This window comes from Homarus americanus, unplaced genomic scaffold, assembly GCF_018991925.1.
Source record: "Homarus americanus isolate GMGI-L3 unplaced genomic scaffold, GMGI_Hamer_2.0 scaffold40565, whole genome shotgun sequence".
In the NCBI taxonomy this organism is placed as follows: Eukaryota; Metazoa; Arthropoda; class Malacostraca; order Decapoda; family Nephropidae; genus Homarus; species Homarus americanus.
In genome coordinates, this window is record NW_024735503.1 from 4,940,265 (window position 1) to 4,960,723 (window position 20,459).

General features: G+C 37.4%; 1 protein-coding gene across 1 annotated transcript; it reads right to left on the reverse strand.

Annotated features, from left to right (window-relative positions):
* Positions 1–1,316: 1,316 nt before the first annotated feature.
* On the reverse strand, positions 1,317–18,951 carry LOC121871234 (protein fuzzy homolog). Its single transcript, XM_042373442.1, has 9 exons — positions 18,868–18,951; positions 15,396–15,517; positions 10,079–10,232; positions 8,655–8,777; positions 4,100–4,297; positions 3,496–3,701; positions 2,964–3,144; positions 1,868–1,995; positions 1,317–1,737 (listed from the first exon to the last, which is right to left on the reverse strand). Exons 1-9 carry the CDS (start codon positions 18,946–18,948, stop codon positions 1,680–1,682), a joined length of 1,251 nt encoding a protein of 416 aa, XP_042229376.1. The 5' UTR covers positions 18,949–18,951; the 3' UTR covers positions 1,317–1,679.
* Positions 18,952–20,459: the final 1,508 nt, after the last annotated feature.

Below are 20,459 nucleotides of genomic sequence, written 5' to 3' on the forward strand. Positions count from 1 at the left end.
TATACATTTACCAAATATTTTTGTTTGCACAGTAATTATAAATAGATTATTTCACGTGGCAGCCAAGGGAATGCGCAAAAACTGGACAGAAGACAAATGAATAATTGAACACAAAAATGTCATAAATTTTCGAATGTTAGTCAAAATATATATTCCGAAATCGGTAATTTGAATTTTTCGGTAATTAGAGTGCCCCAGAGCCCTTCTGTGCTAATTAACGAACGTATAGTGTGCATTGATGTCCCAAGTTGAAGAAGATAATCCAGACAGTCCCCCAGGTCCAGAAATATAATCAGCGTAAGTAATACAGCAGTTTATGTAAGTAAACAATAAACTTCCATATACCCTACACCGGCTTTTCATTTAGTAATTGCTTATGCTATGTCATATTGATTTTCTAGCAGCCAAGAGGTTTTCAGAGTTAGAGCATACGGTAGGTTTCGGGAGTGGTAGCTCCAAGGCCATGACCACCCATGGTTCGTTAAAATTGCTGTTCCGGCATCAATGGTGTCAGCAAATCAGTGGTCGACCTGTAAAACCAGGTCATAGCAAGCAGGTTTGCATCTAACAGGTTTTATTATGAAATTAACTGGCACATGTAGCCATTGCATTACACCTTTGACCCCCTGCAGTTACTCCAAAAAGCCAAATATTACTTGACTTATTTAGATGAAGTCTTCATCCAAATAATAATCTCCTACAAGTTACAAATAATCATCTAAACACAGGCAAGCTTACATGTTAGTAGATTTCACGGGTGAAGTTTCTATGTTAAAACAATGAATAATTTCTGAGAATCTTTTCAGTCAAGCACAATTTTCACAAACTCACTGTGAAATGAGACATACATGACCCAGATATCAAATACAGTACCAAGAAACACACAATCATTACCATCACACATGAAAATAAAAAACTTAAAAGAATGAAAGATATATGGTAAGACCATACAACATTTCTTACAAATTACCTTTAAATCTTGAAATTGTTCAATTGAGTCATACTTTCAAAGTATATCTCGACATATAAAGGACACTGTCTAGATTTCTTTATGTGTTCATGATCTCTGGCTTTATATATATATATATATATATATATATATATATATATATATATATATATATATATATATATATATATATATATATATATATATATATATATATATATATATATATATATATATATATATATATATATATATATATATATATATATATATATATATATATATATATATATATATATATATATCATGTAGTGTAACTGATAGTGTAGTGCTGTATTGTAGGTGATAGTGTAGTGATGTAGTGTAACTGATAGTGTAGTGCTGTATTGTAGGTGATAGTGTAGTGATGTAGTGTAACTGATAGTGTAGTGCTGTATTGTAGGTGATAGGGTAGTGATGTAGTGTAGGTGATAGTCTAGTCACAGACAGAGACCACGAGCTGCCCTTAAAACACACTCACACAGTACCAGGTTCTCCAGCTAGTATAGTATATCACAAAACTGAATGCCAGTAAATACATTGATAAATTCACTCCATCCATATATGAACTAATAAATTAAATTATTCATATTTACAGGTGTTTATGACTTAAAAATATAAAACAATTTTACAATGTACTTTTTGTACTGAATAAAGCGGATCTTCTAAATTTAACCAACTTTTTGCAGTGTCAGAGTTTGGGAACCTTACCTTTTGTAAAAACTGCTAATGTTCTGATGCTTACTTTTCTGAAATAACCAATTTTGTTATCAGCTATTATTATTCTCATGGTGCATCAAAAAATACTAATTTATTTTCATAATTCAGAAAATCCAATTTCAGCAGCTTTTTTAAGCCTCCCTCTCTTTAATTTCTCACCTGGCTATGTGAATTGGTAGAGCAGGTGGAAACAGGACTAGAAGATGATATGAGGATGACTGCAGCACGTACACCTTGTAGCTATCAGTGGAGATGTATGACTCGAGGGGTGTATGATCTGGATGCAGCTGTATGTGCAGGAAATAATTTTGTCTTAATTATTACTGGATTTATTTATTTTTATCATGAGCCATAAATGACAATCAAAAGGAAAATGGAATTAAAAACAGATGCACAGTAATATTAAAAGCTGTGTCACTTCATAAAATGTTCTACAAGGATAATAATCACACCCTGCTTTCTTTGCTAACACAATCAGCAACAAAATTTTTATGAGCACAAGATCAATCATAATATCATAATTGAACAAAGTATAATAAACAACTCATCAATCACAGTTTAATGCATCAATATAGAACCAATTGTTCTGAATCAACTTTAATCACAAAAGTCAACTACAACCTATTAATGTAAAGGAGATAAAGTCACATTCACAGGTGTGTGTACATTTCATCTCCAGGTGTCATATGAAGTCCAGGGCAGTGTACACTGAACCTTTTGTTTTGTTATTAAAAACTGATGACAATTATATTTACACACAGTACGATTGCATAAATATTTCCTATAACTTATGAAATGTTCAGCTTGTATTAAATGTATTTATGCATATCTGTTAGGTTATGGTGGTCCAATGAGGTAAAGGAGGGCCACTCATGCAGTTCATTGAGATGAATTAAGGCCACTCATGTAACCCAATTACTAACTTAGGTTGCCCATCACTGCTCTATAGTGTCATTTATTTCCTCCAGAATACTGTACTGTACTTAAAACTTATGTAGCTTTCTCTCCGAGCCCAACTAGGGATCCGTCACCATGACACAAAGTATCATATACAGTACGGTGCTCATTTAAAGTTCCATAATTGCCCATCACATACAAACCAATAGGTACACACCAGTAAATCAAACACAGCTTCTGTTTACTCACACATACAAATACTGTAGTACTTTCTAGCACAGTAGCTTGCATTTCTTTATAATACTCTTTTATATTAAATGCATGATGACTCTCATGGACAAACCCAAGAAATATTTACTCGTGATGGAAAATCCTCTGGAGGTATAGCAGGAGGCTGAAGTAATGATCCAACAACACTTCGGTAAACAGAGCGCAATGCAGCCGTCTTCTTGGCAACACTTAAACATCTAGATCTTGTCTCTTCACTAAGGTGCACACAGCTCACACATTTTTTGTGGTCGTAGTTGACTAGAATGAGCCTGTGGAATTTTAGGGTTGGAAATAACAGAAGCAATAATTTTACAGAGTCCAGTAACCATTACCCACAATAGCTTGAGATTTTTTCTATATCTTCATACAAGTACACCCTATGCTACAGCATCAAGTCCCAAGCTAAATATCAAAACATCTAAAAATCCTCTCCCATGACAAAGAAGGACTCCAGAACTACAGGAACCAGATTCTTCAAAATAAAAGTTATCCAATGTTAAAATTTAACTAAAGAAAGTTAAAGTTAATCTAAGAATACCAGAATACAGTACAGTAAAATGACATAAATTTGCAGAAACATAAAAATAAGGCCAAACACCACAAGCACTTAAACATATTACCCTATGACAGCATTATCAAGCTGGGACAGAAGACTTGGCATAATATTCCATGGTAACAAAGTGGTAAGTGTCTCCAAGACTTGGTATGATGGGGCCCAAAATGATGAGGCTGCACGAATCATTTCTGACAGAGTGGGTGTTGGGCCACAGAGAGTTACCACTGATATATGACCTGTTAGTCGTACCACCAGCATTCTGAACGGTACCTGAAACACATTTTAACCTAGTTACCATTACATTAATTGGCAATTTTTTCTTCTCTAACATGTACTGAATTCAACAGTATGACTACAAGAAAAAGACCAAAATAACTAAAGACAACCATGTTATGAAATACAGTAAGGTCCCACTGAAGGGCAATTCAGTTTAACAATCATCAAGTTTTAAAGTAAAAAAAAAAAAAAAAAAGTGAACATCCGGCATTCAATTTAACCAGAAAAATTCAGTTCACATTATCATGTGGAAATTGGGGCTAATTCAGAAAGGCTAGAGCCCATAACTTGTTGAATTACCGAGGGAGGGAGGGCTCAGCTAAATCATGTGGGAGAGTATATACAGTACCCAACTTGTCAGATGTAAATAGTAATACTGTACTGTAACTCACATTAGGACTTTTATTAGGGAGGTAGATGGGTAAGTCACGTGCTACAGTGAATATGTTGGTAGCCACCAGCAGAGGGAGGAGAACCAGCTCTGTGTGAGACAATGACCAAAAGTTGCGAGTCCCACACAAAATATATCCCTGCAGCATCACACACCCGTATGTTGAGTCTGCTCCTTCAGCAAATTTTTCAAGTTCACTCTGGAAAGAGGGAAGGTAAAATAAGAAATATAAAAACAAATGGAAATAACAATGCATTTTATTTAATAGATATACAATACTGTAATACCTTCATCAAGAAAATAAAAATATTAGTTGAAGACATTCTCATATACACACAATCAACATCAGCAACCCTGAACTGGGCCAACAGTGAACAAATAACCAGGATGACCCACAGGGGACTAATTAACTGAAAACTTTAACCATTAGATTATCTTAAATACATTAAAAGTAAAAACTGAACATGGTAAATCCATATAAAACAATCATTAGAAATTGACATTACAAAATTCTTTTGTGGAGCCTATAATGCCCCACCTGTCACCCATACATTCAATATAACATTAACTATTCCCCTAAAATAACATCTTATATCTTACTTGAGACATGCCCATATGACCTGATAAATAGATAATTTGAGCACATAAAACTTATTAAAGTGTACAGACACACCTAGACCTCAACAAAGTATGCAAGCACAGATATACATATACAATCACAAAACCAAATACATATATACAAACACAATAAAAAAGTAAACTACTGTAGTACAGTACCGGTACATACACAGAATTTTTATGCATACAGACAATGAAGCAGAGAATACTTGTACTGTATAGTGTATTCAGAGACATAGGCAGGCACATACGAGTACTGAGTAACATGTACAAAAAATGCACACACGAGAATAAAACTGAGAACACCAGGATTTATTAAGGCGGTACAAACATATTATGACGTGTAAGCTTGGCAAAAAAGAGCAAATAGTATTGTTTCTAGATGAATAATATGGCTGGATGTGGGGAAGACCAAGCTGGTGATTGAAGGAGTTGGTCAGGGAAGTGCTAGTAGTGGGGTGAATGGACACCCTGAACACAGCAGTGTATGTAGATGTGTGGAGTGCATGCCATCGGGTCACTTTTGAGGATGAAGGTGCTACTGACGGGTGAACTTAGGTCGTGTCAAGTCATAGGTATAAGCCAAATATATGTAAGAGTACTTGTTATGAAAGGAGAAATACCATAGCAGAAAACATAAGTTACAGCAGTAAGAGTGAATATATGACTGACTGTCTGTGTTTGCTTATGCTTCCAGCCACCCTCAAATATGAAGAAATAACAAAATAAAATGATAAAAGAGGAAATAAAAATTATGCATTGAGAAGTATTCATACTCATATACGCTCACATCAGTGGCATATTCTTAATGAATGCAAGCATGCATTGCATGCCTAGTGGAAAGCAAAATATATTTTTAAATAGTATCTTCAATAAATTTTTTTTATCATATTCGCCTCTTATCAGCTTAGTAGCCGTTTGGGTGGTTTAACCACAATAATGTTCATTTTAGCATGTTATTTATAGGATGGTTACGTCTATATGTCCATTGAGGGCATGCGGCTTATCTTTCTGCATGCACTTCGAAAACTGCATTTACTTGTCGAGAGGCTATGTAGACCGGCAGCGGCTCTCCGTCAGCTGAACAAAACTGGCCCACATTATTAGTTTTAATATTTCTAAATGACCCAACAGTTCATTTCCAGTTATAATTTTTTTTCACTTGGGAAAGTTATTCAGTTTTCTATTTTACTTGAAATAACAATTGGATCACATAAATAAAAGCTATTTGCTAATTATGTATTTAAATGTCGGCAATAAGATCACTGACAACTTTACAGAGGGCCAGCAGTGTGCAGGATGCCAAGTCTTATTTCTAAATTACTGTAGATAACACTGAAAGCTTAATATTCTTTTGCCGCAAGTATTTTTGCTCCTATTATTTAAGGATTTATAATAGATACTTTGTCAAATGCCACTGATATAATTTAAGAAATCAGGTGTTTATAAAAGCTTGACAACCCTAATTTAGACATATTTGATATTTGATTTGATAACGGATATATGTGGGTGTTCTGCAAAACCACGGTATGCCACTAGCTCAGGTACATACATAGCCTCCCATATAGCCACAAGTATACACACACAAGTAACAATTCCTGCATACAAACCCACACAAAGACGTTTCTATATACTGTATATAACAGACCAATAACTGGTGACCTCAGCAGGACGCACCTTTCATGTTCGTTAATATTATATATTTATCATTCTTCACTTTCCTCTAGTGGTCATATGAGATATTCATGATGGCATTTCATTAAATTATCACAAACTGTAAGAGATGAAAAAAGTCTGGGGATACATTGTAAATAGGCTATGATCTTTATAAATAACTTACATAATACATTTTATCATAATGACATCGCATACGGAGTAAGTATTGTTTCAATGATACTATCTCAATAACAACAATAAAAAAATCACAACCAATACTGTATCTGTCTTGACTAACTCAGTGTGTTAAAGATTTCTAAACAAAGTCTCCGGTAAATGTAAATGGATCGCAGGACAATTTTAAATCTAAAAAAATACAAATAATTTAAAATTTTAAACTCCCAGAGGTCCTCAAGTGGAATGAACTCAAAAGTTTGTAATTCTGTAGACCATTTCCCTTGCATTTCAGATCCACTGAAGGAATAAAATCCACAATCCAGATCAGGCACATCCATTTACACCAAAAATTACTATGGAGTCATTCATAAGCCTGTGAACAATAGCAGATCTAAAATCCTCCATAGCTGAAAAGCAGTACCAAGTTAACTAGAAAAAGAAATCATTGAATTTCAAAAAACAGATTTTCAGTTTTGTGTCAAGGCCAAGAAAGGGGTCTCAAACTCAAGAGGCTAGATCTGAATGCTGCTGGAGTACAGAACTGAGGCTACCCCTCTTCTCGAGGGAAGGATCAATTTATTCTTTTAGACTGTCCCACTACATACATAACCATTAAGAACTGAAACTAGGTGAAAATCTAGACTTTACCTTAATTGAAAAAAAAATAAATAAAAATAGCAAAGAATTTTTTTTTATTAAATTACAAAGAGGCTGGAAAACCAGCTTTTTTGAAGTGAGACATTGTATAAGTATGGAAACACAGACGAAGGCAGAGCATTCCACAGTTTGGCTGTGTGAGGAAAGAAGGAGGTACTATAACGGGTTATTCTAGTGTGACTGACATCCACAGAGAAACGGTGGGCACCTCGGGCAAGACAAGTGTTACGAGCCCACGGCCTTGCCGGCGGCACACAGGATGCCAAATCCACTGAACATTGCCTGTTAAAGTACCTATAAAAGAGAGAGAGTGAAGCAACATTGCGGCAAAGAGAAAGGGAAGAAAGATTATCAACTTAAGGAAGAGAGTTGATAAGACGAAATGCCTTTGATTCCACCCTATCTAACAGTTGGACAGAAGAGGAGCCACCCCAGATATGAGAGCAGTACTCCAAGTTAGGACGAATGAATCCCTAATAAGCTTGAGGCTACTGTTCAGGAGTGAAGTAGCTACGGCATCTGTACAGCATTTCCAGCTTTCGGGAGGCAGCTTTAATAATGTTGTGGATGTGTGACTTCCATGACAGAGGAAATAGTGAGGCCTAGCATATCTATTTTAGAATTTGGCAGAATGATTTCATCCTGAAATGTGATTGGTGGGAGATCATCTAATTTGGAAAGTGTAATTGGTAAATACAGTGTGTTTTATTACTATTGAATTTAACCAAGTTTCTACCTCCCCATTCGGAGATGCTGCACAGATCCACATTGATAAATGAAATGGTATCAGCTCTAGAAACAGATTGAGTTTGAGAATTAGGGGGAAGGGAAAAATGTGAAGAAGGGTGAAAAGTAGAATCATCAGCATAAGAATGGGACGGGGTTCCGTCCCAACGACCAGGTCATAAGTCAGTTTGGTCGTAAGTCGAAAATGCGAAAATAATACATAAAAATTCTAAAATGGATGTCTCTTTTTCTTCTCAGCACCACAAGAACTCTCACTTTTACGCTTGCCAGCCATTTTATAGGAATTAAAAAAAAAAAAACATTTCAGTACACAGCACGATCGCTAACGTCGGGACTCGAAAATACATACCCGGTAATGTGAAAAATATTTTATATGACAGTGGCCGTCGTATGTCCGGGTTGTCGTAAGTCGAGGAGAGACTGTAGTATATATTATAAGTTGCATCCTTGTATGAACTTTACCAAACAATTTACAGTACTTAAGAGCAGCATTCAGTTTACCATGCTGATACTACCAAGATCTACTTCAATCTTGGCTAACACATCCATTAAGTGTCCACATGAGGCTGACACTTAACATTTTAATAAAATGAAAAAATAGTTAAAAAATACTGTACAGGGTAGTATATTGTAAAATTACCATTCAGTCCTATTCAATCATGAAATTCATTATCAATACAAAATAAATGCGAGAATCTGACCTGTAATGAATGTTGCTCTGGAGGAATAAGGCACTCTGCACAGCCCGTTAAGTGGGAAAACCCCTGATGATCCTCACTACCTATGGCTCGGGACAGTAATTCATCCAGCAATACATAACATGGCTAAAATGAGAAACATGCCAAATTACAACTCGCTGCTCACTATTACATCTAAATTGCAGTACATTTATATTTATCAATCCAAATACATGTCATTTCTTGATGAGTGCAGTCCCCATTCACGATACTATACCCTTTCCATGCTAACCTGGCCCATAAGCCATGCCCCTCTTCTATACAAATAGCTGATTGGTTCGTAGAAAATTCAAACTAAATGTGTTCACAACTGGTAAGCAGACTTGTTATTATCTAAAATAATGTTAAATATCTGAACTATCAAAATGCAAGTGATTTTAAGGCACGAGCACTTCAGAGAGGATATTAGAAATTTTTTTAAATATTATCAAATAAGGTCGATATAAATACAGTGGTCCCTCCATTAATGAGCACAATTGGTTCCACAGTCACTCGTTAACTGAATCTATTACTTCAATGGGATATTGGGTAATTGGTTCCAACTCACAGAATTCCCTTTAAATTAATAAAAAAGTACATACAAAGTACTGTATACCGGTAATATAATTAACAAAACATTAAATATAAACAATATACAGTACTGTACAGTGTACTGTACAATAATAAATAAAACACATGCTTGATAATTTCGCCAATAAAATTTTAAGCTCACAACAATTTATTTAACTAATTCCAGATTTCTTATTTAAACCAACACTAAACTGTATATTATCAATGTGTTAACTAAATTTCAGAATGACCAATAATTTTAACGTAAAAATGCAAAAATGTTCAAAAGCACAAGTTTCTCGATGTTCACTCCACTAGAAAAAAAGGTAAGCAGAAAACCGATTATTGGTGCGCATCAGCTGATCGGTCGATCAGCTGATGCATGCACCAAAACACATTTCTTGTAAGGCTGCCGTTAATAGAATTTGTACTCATTAATAGAACTGATAGTCCTTGCGGGAGGTAACTCGTTGATTGAAATCCCGTAGGTTGAACCGCTCGTTAATGGAGGGTCCACTGTACGCACTTATGCACATACAGTCCAGGGAGGTAAAACGCTCAGGGGAACCAATCAGCTATTTGTAGCTATAGACGAGGGGCGTGGCTTATGGGCCAGCTTAGCATGGAAACACAATAATTTATCTCTCCATTAAATATGAGGTGCTGCAGATGACAACAAGACGAACAACAAAACAGCATGAGATGTAAAGTTATCATATCCTTACATAGTACTTTTCAAAACTACTAAACTTTAACTTCGTACATTTAATTTTTTGCCACTCGTTTACTTCTCGCCCACAGTTCCTCATATTTCTGAAGCATTGATCCTGATAACCTACCCTGATATCCCTCTTTAGTCTTTCCACATTGGTTGATGTAGTTAGGGTGTCCAGACCAAGAAGAAGAACTAGAGAGGCAAACATCAAATCTAGAAGTAAGCCGTCACATCTGTCTCCAACAGTCTCACTTCCTCGAATTAAAACTAGCCGAATGCTGTAAGAAATAACCATAATACAATTTCAAGTTATTTAGTATACGTACCTGTACAGTGTAGGTGTACCCAGATAACTGACGCATATGGATCGGGAAAAGTCGTTGGTTCGTGAATCAATGGTTATTTAAGCATTTAATCCCATAATAACTTAACAAATTCAGGGATTTAAACCCATAAGAACATAACAAATTCAGGGGGTTAGGGAATGGCCACCCTCCAAAACTCCCACCTACCCTTGATATATCTTTGTCGTGCACACTGTGAAGCAAGAAAATAAAGCAAGCACATTAAGCCTTAAATGAGCAATGTAAAGCATAAACTGACACTTATTTACTTGTGTTGAGGATGGTAGAGATGGTCTAGGGTGGCAAGTTCAATCTCTACCAATCTTTGCTGATCCATCATTACTCTTATTATGCCTTATCACATCACATCAAGTTGCCCCTAAGAGTGGCAGCACAAGAGAAACCATCACAAAGACAGAGATACGTGGCATGTTTAAACAAGAGCAAAGATGGTGGGAATGAGTCAGAGGCGGAGTGCAGAGAACTATCGTGGCATGAATTCACACCATACCACAACTCACCAAATTCAAAACAGCTTTGCAGCTCCTCTCCCGATCGTTAGATCTCCGGGGCATCACCGAAACTTATGGGGTATTTCCACAATATGTAATCGTAGGTTATTGAGGCATCGGTTTTCTGGGTATACCTATACAGCATTGAGATCATATGAACATTGGCCCCAAGAGTTCTTCACCTCGAATCTTTGGTTCTATGACCAATATTAATTTCAAAAGTAATGTAAACCAAGGTATTAGGCTATTTATTCAATTACTCAATCAGACAATAATTATTTAAGAAAGTCTCTCTTACTTCTGGCAAATGTATTCCACATAGGAGAAACTTCTGGTACCTGTTGGTAGTGAAGGAAACTTGACTAAGAGATGGAGCTTTATTCCTGATGTTTCATCTTGTGATGAAACGTCAGGAATAAAACTCCTCCTTTTAGTTGTGTTTCCTTCACTACCACACTACCAACTCTCAATTTATAAAAAGACACTACAGTAAACCCATCCCATTTGCGGGTTTACAATTCGCGATTTTAATGATTCGCGGTAAGAAGCTGGTGGCTCGGGTGGCTAGCATGCGAGCCTCCTCCCTCAGCACAACGAGTCACCCCACTCGCCCGCAGTGTCTCATCTCGCTCTGTTTGCCCTCACCCTGTACCCATGACCAAGCATCTCGTGTCATACTCTCAAAACTTTTGTTTCTTTGTGAAAATGGTCCCGAAAAGACTGCTTAGTGTCAGTGCTAGTGATGCTAGTGGAGTGAAACATAAAAGGCAAAAGTCAGTGATGATCTGACAAAGAAAGTTGAATTATTAGACAAGTTAAAGGAGGGGATGAGTGCTACCGTGGTTGGTCGGTTGTTTGGTGTTAACGAATCCACAGTGTGGTTCATAAGAAAGAATGAACAAGCAATTCATGATTCTGCTCAAGCAAGTGCTCCTGCAAGTGTTAAAGTGGCTCAGGTTGTTCATGACAAGAGCATAGTGAAAAATGAGAAAGCTCCAGACTTCCCCATTCGAATGTAAGTACAGTATTGTGACTTAAGTTTCTCATACACAGTATAGGTAAACCTGTATATTAGTGCACTAAGGTATTATATAAGTGGCTATTCGCAGTTTTGCCAATTCGCACCATTTCTTGGAACCTATCCCTCGCGAATGGTAAGGGTTTACTGTATTTAATGAATCTTTGTTATTTAAAGAATGCAACCAACACCATTTTCTTTACTTTGTTATTTACAAAGTAAAACTGAGTTTATGGAAGCAAAATATGACATAGCCAGGGAAGAAAATTTAACCTAACTCAAGGGAAGAAAATTTAAGTTTTTAGGAATCTGCAGTTTTCTGAAACCCGGCTTCGAGGGTGTACAGCTTGGGTTAGCAACCCCTGGCACGCATGCCACGCAAAAGGGTTGAGCATGGCACGCGAAATTATTTTAAAAATATATTACAAAATTTAAAAATAATAGTGCCATTTCAAATAAACAAACTGTGACATGAGCTCGAGCTAGAACTCATGCATCCAGTACCCGTCCACTCAGCTGTAGCCTGTGTTGCATCAGAGCCAGTGTTGCCATTTTAGCTACACAAAATAAGTAGCTCGCCTTGTGTTCTTTTTCTCAAATATTTTCTATATTTAAGAAATTGAGGACAATTTTGTTTTATTATTTTGAATATGTATTTACATCAGTTTTATTAAAATTACACAATCATCTTTCTATTAGTATTCAAGCTACCAGATTATTTATTTGTGGGAGTTTCTATTTCTAGGTGGTAACACTGGTTACTCAGACCGTCAGGCATGGTCAGTGTACTTTCAGCTGCGGTGACAGAAGCTACTCATAATTAAGTAGCCACATTGGCAGCTGCCAAGAAAGCCAAATTAAACGTTCGATCGTTTCAACCCTCTTGGACAAAAGACTTTGGATTTATTCTAAAGAATGGTCGAGCTGTGCGTGCTCTGTGTTGTGAGAATGTTGTTTGCCGGACATCAAGTGTAAAGAGACATTATGAAACGAAGTATGAGAAGACATTTAAGGACAATGCATACAAGGCTGAAGCAATTAAGAAGGCAGTATCCCGCAAAGAAAAACAAACAGCGTTATGAAGAATCTGAGTGCAAACAAAGATCATGCAACTGAGGCCAACTACAAAGTTTCTCTCTGTATTGCTAAACATGGAAAATCATTAGTTGATGGGGATTATATAAAGGAGGACTTTCTCAACAGCTCTCACGTTTTATTTAGTGATTTACCAAACAAACACAATCATCTCAAGGATAAAAGACATGCCTGTTGCAGCCAGGACTGTAGAGAGGCACATATCAAGACATGGCGGCAAATATAAAAGAACAGCAAACTATTGCATTAACAAGTGCAAATGTGTTCAGTATTGCTTTTGATGTGTTGATATAAATGACATACCAAGTTTGGTTATTGTAGCCAGGTACAGTGACACGGAGATACACGAGGAGCTGTGCTGCTTAAGACCTATGCATGGTACTGCCAAGGTAGATCACATTGTTAAAATGTTCATTGATCATTTTGAGGAGAGAGGGGTTGATATTAAAAAAAAAATATTTGCAGTTACAACGGATGGCACTCCTGCTTTGGTAGTAAAACAGGGAATTTGTCAAGCTAATTGAGGATAAAATCGGGCACTGCATTATTCATCAAGAAAATCTGTGAGCCAGAATTTCAAACTCTGATCTCAATAAAGTAATGGCCACTGTGACAAAAGGTTTGAATTTTATGGTTGCACGATCTTCTCTTACACACAGACAATTCCAGTCTTTTCTTGATGAGATGAAAAGTGCATACCTTATGGAGGCATACCCCCTTTACTCATGTTAGGTGGTTAAATTGCGGGAAGGTTTTAGAACGGTTCATGGAATGCTTTGATGAAATCAGGATCTATCTGAAAGAAAAGGGCCAAAAATACCCATAACTGGAAGATGACCAATGGGTAGTGAAACTTATGTTTCTCTCAGACATCACCAAACACCTCAGTGATGTTAATCTTTGCCTGCAGGACAAACAGTTGTGGATCTGTATGACACTTGGAAGGCTTTTGTTGCAAATCTGGCAGTTTACTTTGTGAATATTAAAATTACAACTTTCCACTACTTCAAGCACCAGAAGGGGTTGTCAGCACATCATTCTATGATGTTACAGAAATTGCAGTGTACATGCAAGAACTGAAGTCATAGTCCTCACTCAGATTTCAAGATTTCCAGCACATTGGCCCAATGTTTTTCTTTTTAATTAAACCTGAAAACTTTGAGGAGAGTGACTTGGACTCGTCTTTATTTGAGTGGATGGAAATTGGGGACCTGGAGATGCAGCTGATCGATTTTAAGTCGTCTTCATTATAGGTAGTAAAGTTTATGGAACTACGTAAATCACTTGAAACGACTGTGAGTGATCATGAGGCCTCCATCCTAAGCTGCTGGGCATCCCTACCAGAGAAATTTGATTTCTTGATGAAGGTTACCTTCAAACTGCTTTCAACCTTTGGATAGACATATCTATGTGAGCAGATATTTTCACACAGGAATAATATCCTCAATCCTCAACGGAGCCGACTTACAACTGATCACTCCAAGGGGTGTGTGCAACATAAGATGTCCAGATATACTCCCGATATAGCAACGCTGAGCAAGAGGAAGCAGGGACAGGGATCACACTAAAATGGTGAGAGCATTTTATAGTATTTGATTATATATTTTACCATTCATATGCAATTGTGTGTACTGTATTTCAAATACCATGTATGACAGCATTATTCATCAATATACACTTGACAATAATTTGCACATTGAAAATTATAGTTGGCAGTAGGGAAGTAGAAATGTTAAAAACTGGCACAGTATGTTTAAAAGGTTGCCGACCCCTGGTGTACAGTACGTACAGTAATATCTCTGATAGCCGGAATCCCTCAAACCCGAAACTCTCCGATAGCCAAAATTGAAATTTTCTGAGGGGCACATTTTCTGGAAAATTCTGAGAAAATTTTCCCGGTACCCGTAAAATTCCGGGGATGTGGGATTTTTTTCCGGGTTTGAGAGATGATATAATGGGCAGTTTCTGAAACTTCCGATAAAATTTTTCCGGTACTCGGAAAATTCCAGGGATGAGGGATTTTTTCTGGCTTTGAGAGAGTCGTCTCGTTACTGTACCTGGAAATCTCTCATTCCCGGAAGTACTCTGCACCAATTGTTCCGGCTAACGGAGATATCACTGTACCCGTTTTATTTTTTTACGTTTTCTTTAAGTAACGGTACTGTACTGTAATTATTGTATATACAGTCTATACAGTACTGTACTGTAAACATATGCAGTACTGGTCTATACATATTACAGTACAGTATTAAGTTTCTTTCTATGTAATAACAGGTAATGTAAGTACAGTATATACAGTATAGAAGTACTGTATAGTATTTTTATGATGGAATGAGAATTAGACCAACAACCCTTTTATTTTTTTACATTTTTGAAAAATTTTCTTTTTTTAATTAACTTACCTGGTATATGCATATACTGTACTGTATCACATTTTTTTTATACACAGTGCTGTACTGAGAAAACACTTACCTATCATGGTATGTCTTCCACATAAGATTTGAATTTGGGGTTCTTGTGGTACAGAGAGTGACTCCATGTGACTCACCAAAAACATGAATCCCATTCAGAGAACCAATCAAGGCATATGCTGGCTGAAACAAAATGTAATATTAAAAAACAGATGACAGTAAAAGTGAGAAAAAAATTTTGCTTTGTGCATGTTTTTATTTCTTTGTCTATACAGGAATTTAGATAAGCTCACACATTTTGTTATGGACTACTTTAGCATTCAATTACAAATCCACAAATCCTATACTGTATACATTATATACTGTATACATTAAGTCTTTGAACTAGGTAATGAAAATAAAATATTGAAATTTGGACCACAGGAACACATTCATAAATAATTAGTCCTCTTCACCATTGAACGGCCTGTTAGCTGATTGGGCGGTCAGTCACATCTCTGTTACGCATTGTTGGCAAGTACTGGGCATGCACCTGCTACAATGTTGGTCAAGTCTGGTCTTGAAAGAGCTCACACTCAGTGCCGTCACAACACTGGCAGATTGTTCCAAGAGTTCACAATTCTCACTCCGAAAAGGTTTGCCCTCACAGTTTTCTGGACTTGCGGCATCTTCAACCTTGAGCTGTGACCCGTTATGGGGCGGGTGTCTGCCAACACCAGGTAGGACACTCGACTGATTTGTGAATTCTGAGATGTTTATAAACTTCAATTAGGTCACCCCTTGCCTGTCTGTAGTATAAGCTAGGCAGCCTGAGCATATCTCTTTTTAACTATACCTCATCTATTCTATCAGCTACTTCCTCAGTCTTAGTTAGAATCTCTTTCCCAGCTTGCTCTAGTTTGGCAACCAACAAGGATCCAGCTTCCTCTATTTTCGTCACTAAGTTTCTCTTTCTCTTATGATCTGTAACAGCCTCCATACTTTACTGCATTCAGCATCATCCTAAATGCTGTTAAGCTCGGACCAACACAATCCACCCTAGACGTCCCCTTGCAGTAATTGTTTGTCAACAAACTTCCTGTGGGGTTTTAACCTGATTCCTTACGTCTATGCATGTCTTGTCGAAAAAAAAATCACGTGATGATATAGATACATCACTGGTCACGACTGGATGACGTCAGTCAATATTGCGCATGCGTGAAGCGCAGATACAGTAGGCTCTCACCAATAACGTTTAATAGGTGCCTGAAAAACACTGTTATTAGCAAAAACGTTATTTGTGTGACATTAAAATACATGTAAAAAGGGTTTATTGGTGCCGCCGCCACAAGAATTTCACCCATTTTTTCCCCCTGAAGCCCTCCTAACACTTTTTGTTAGCTGAAATAAAAAGAATTGTTATTCAATCATCAAAATAAAGAGTTTGAGTAATATAACACTTAGCTTGGGGGAGTTTTTGAGGTGCTTGGTGTAATGATTGTTCCATATCAGAGGGCCGCTAACACTTGCACTGTCTTTCATTCTACAAGCTAACCATTTCACAAGAAAATGCTCTATCACTAACAACCTGTTTCTATCGCCTTTATCATTCATGGTTCGCTTCGCATTTCCATCACTCCCGAAATATTTTTAGCCAGCGCAATACTCTTCTTGGTCTCCTCTAAGTTCCTCTTAATATTTCGCACTGTAGACTCAGGACAGTTCAATTTCCTCACTTTAAAAGTTCCCAGTCATTCAGGTGGCAAATCACTCCCTCCACCACCTCCCCTAGTCCCCACAGGCAAAAATGTGGAAGCCATTATTGATCACCGACCCTAACAACCACTGGTTATAGTGGCGAAAATCTCACACGTGGGCGCAGCGTTGTATTCCACTGAGCGTGTGTGAGAGTGAGGCGGAGTGGACAACTACGTCATCAACATGGCGGCAAACAAACGCTATCATTGATGCGCTTGGACGCTTCCCGCGAAATTTCCGTTATTCAAGAGAATCCAGAAGTCATTATCGAAAATGGGTATCTATTGTAACTTTCCGTTATTGTCGAAAACGTTATTGTGGAAGTCATTATTGGCGAGAGCCTACTGTAACATCTCCTCAGAGACGAACACTGGAAACTACGTCAAATCAATTAAATTTAATTGTGTCGCTATTAATCATTTCCGCCATGTATATATGGGGTTCAAACTGCTCAGAATAACGAGATCTAAATGTTTCAGTAGTTTATAACTTTTGGACATGCTACGTCCTAAAGTAAAATAATACAGGATTTTTAGCTCTATCTTCCTATATATAAATCAACTTAGTGTTCCATGGCTGTCTGTTACCAAAACAAGTTTTTTCTTTCGGTAGCTCGTTCCCAGGAGACTGATGTTTAAAGTATTACCCAAATTCCGGTCCGACTAATTACCCAAATGTACCCAAATGTAGCCGCAATGAAGTCAAATAATGGTCCTAAATGAATAAATCGGACTGCCAACCACTTCTCGACTAGTATTTGGTGTCACAAAGTCACAAAAAATTGGAAAACTTAATTTAAATTGAGTTAATAGATCGCGTGCTTGTACCGAGGGAGCGAGTAATTACCCAAATGAACCCAAATGTACCCAAATGTAGTCGCAATGAAGTCAAATGATGGTCCTACAAGAGTAAATCAGGCTGTGAATCACTTCTCGACTATTATTTGGTGTCATAAAGTCACAAAAAATTGGTAAAATGAATTTAATCTGAGTTGTGTTAGGTTAGGTACATGCACTCGATCTATTAACTCAGATTAAATTAAGTTTACCAATTTTTTGTGACTTTGTGACACCAAATACCAGTCGAGAAGTGATTGGCAGTCCGATTTATTCATGTAGGACCATTATTTGACTTCATTGCGGCTTTTTGGGTACATTTGGGTAATTACTCGCTCCCCCGGTACATGCACGCGATCTATTAACTCAGATTAAATTAAGTTTTCCAATTTTTTGTGACTTTGTGACACCAAATACTAGTCGAGAAGTGATTGGCAGTCCGATTTATTCATGTAGGACCATTATTTGACTTCATTGCGGCTACATTTGGGTAATTAGTCGGACCCCCCAAATTACCTCAAAGTTGCTGGTTGACATATAATAAGGTCTTACAGTATTACTAATATGTGTCGCATAATTAATCCTCTCGAGTCATTTATACAGTAAACTATCATCCACAGTTAAATACATGGTTACCATATATATACTACATGACATATTGCACTTTTATAACTACATAAGTACAACAAATATGTATAAAATATTTCTCCTACACAAGGAATGCATTAAAAGATGCCCTAGTGTGTATACCATTATCCCTGTACACTGGTAGGGATTAAAGGCCTGATACCCCCTGTCCCTGAGGTGCACCTGCATCCATTCCTGGATTCCACCTGTTGCAACGAGACCCTCCCTCCCTTCAGGGCTTCTTTCTTTATCCTCAACATTCGCTTGACTTAACACAATACATCACAATATCATTTTATTTTCGTGAAATAATGTTGTCATATACATACGTACCGGCTTGCCAGGTCCCGTGTGTCGCACAAACAGGGGAACTCCGCTTACAGCAGACAGTCCCACAAGCGTACACGACGCCATGTTGTGTTTACCTGGACTACAGTGTTGCCACAACCCAGCCAGCTTTCACCTCACTTTACCTCCCCTTTACCCTGCGTATCTGGCTACACTGCTTTAAATTCGACCCCTGTATTATAGTACATTAATATGTGTGGTTATCAACTTGATAACCACACAAGTAACATGAAAACATGAAGTTCCCAAGCGATTTAGTATAATTCACATCTTCAGGGGTGAGTACAGACTAAGGAATAGTTAATAACAAGGCATATATATACTGTATAGTACCAGGAGAGTAAAACATAAGAACCTAGGGACACCAGTTGGCTACCATTGTCCATATCCAAGTCATTAAGTAGTAACCCAGCCCTTTTGCCTGGCTATAAATCTTCTTAATGACAAAATTTGAATCCAATTTGTATTGTACATGCCATTACGCAAATTCATGTTAACAGATTCGGTATGTTTAATGAGACTAGATGCTATACTGTTTATTCTGACAATTGAATTACAAGATAAGATTGAGGAGGCATTGGCCCAGCCAAAATACAATGATTGCTATCTCCCATATGAATGAACACAGCATTGGATTCCTGGCCTGTCCTAACACTATATTTATGCTGTTTAAGTCTAGTTATAGTGTTGCAGTGCCAATTTTTAAGGTGCAGGAGCTGTCAAAATAATTTCCGTTTCCTAAACCGTTTCTATATTTTTTATACTCTTCACCACTGACCGCCTCGTTAGCCGTTTGGGCGATCGGTCACGTCTCTGTTTCGCACTGTTGGCAAGTACTGGGCATGCACCGGCTCCTGAATGTGCCTGAACCTGCTCCAGTGTTCAGTGGCGCACGCAGGGGGGTTTCCTGGTTGCCCGGAAACCCCCCCTCCAGGTACTGCATGGTGCGGCCAACCCATACCTTTAGTAACACGAAGGTTGGGTCAGCTTACCTGACCTCACCCCACGCCACGGTAACTTCCACTACCTCTGCCATTCCCATGCACCTGAATGCACTTAATATACAGCACTGCCAGACAGTGTGAAATATTGAGATTTAATGTTTTTTTTTTTCATTTTCTCATCTACATTGTACATTTTCTATAGATTTTACACATTCAGTACAGTAATAACCATATTATATACTCTATATTTAGTGCAGTAAATTCATGTATTTTAAAATTGTGTAAATAAAATATTTAAAAAAAATTATGACATCTATTATCCTGTAATATAAGTCTATATGCAAAGATTAGGATGCTGAATTACACCAGACTTCTCAGTAATTTGGAAACCCCCCCTACTCAATTTCTGGGTGCGCCCCTGAGTATTGGTCAAGTCTTGTCTTAAAAGAGCTCACACTCGGTGCCATCACAACACTTTCAGGTAGATTGTTCCAAGAGTTCGCAAATCTCACTCCGAAAAAGTTTGGCCTCATAGTTTTCTGGACTTGCGGCGTCTTCAATCTTGAGCTGTGACCCCTTGTGGGGCGAGCGTCCGCCAGATCCATGTAAGGACGCTGGACTGAGTAGTGCCCC

Excerpts from the sequence above, each read along its gene's own strand:
- LOC121871234 (XM_042373442.1), bottom strand. The coding sequence starts at position 18,948 with ATGGCGTCGTGTACGCTTGTGGGACTGTCTGCTGTAAGCGGAGTTCCC. Across the intron at positions 10,233-15,395 it reads TGGAAGACATACCATGATAG|CATTCGGCTAGTTTTAATTC; the intron begins GTAAGTGTTTTC and ends TATTTCTTACAG. Across the intron at positions 3,145-3,495 it reads CTTGATAATGCTGTCATAGG|GCTCATTCTAGTCAACTACG; the intron begins GTAATATGTTTA and ends AAAATTCCACAG.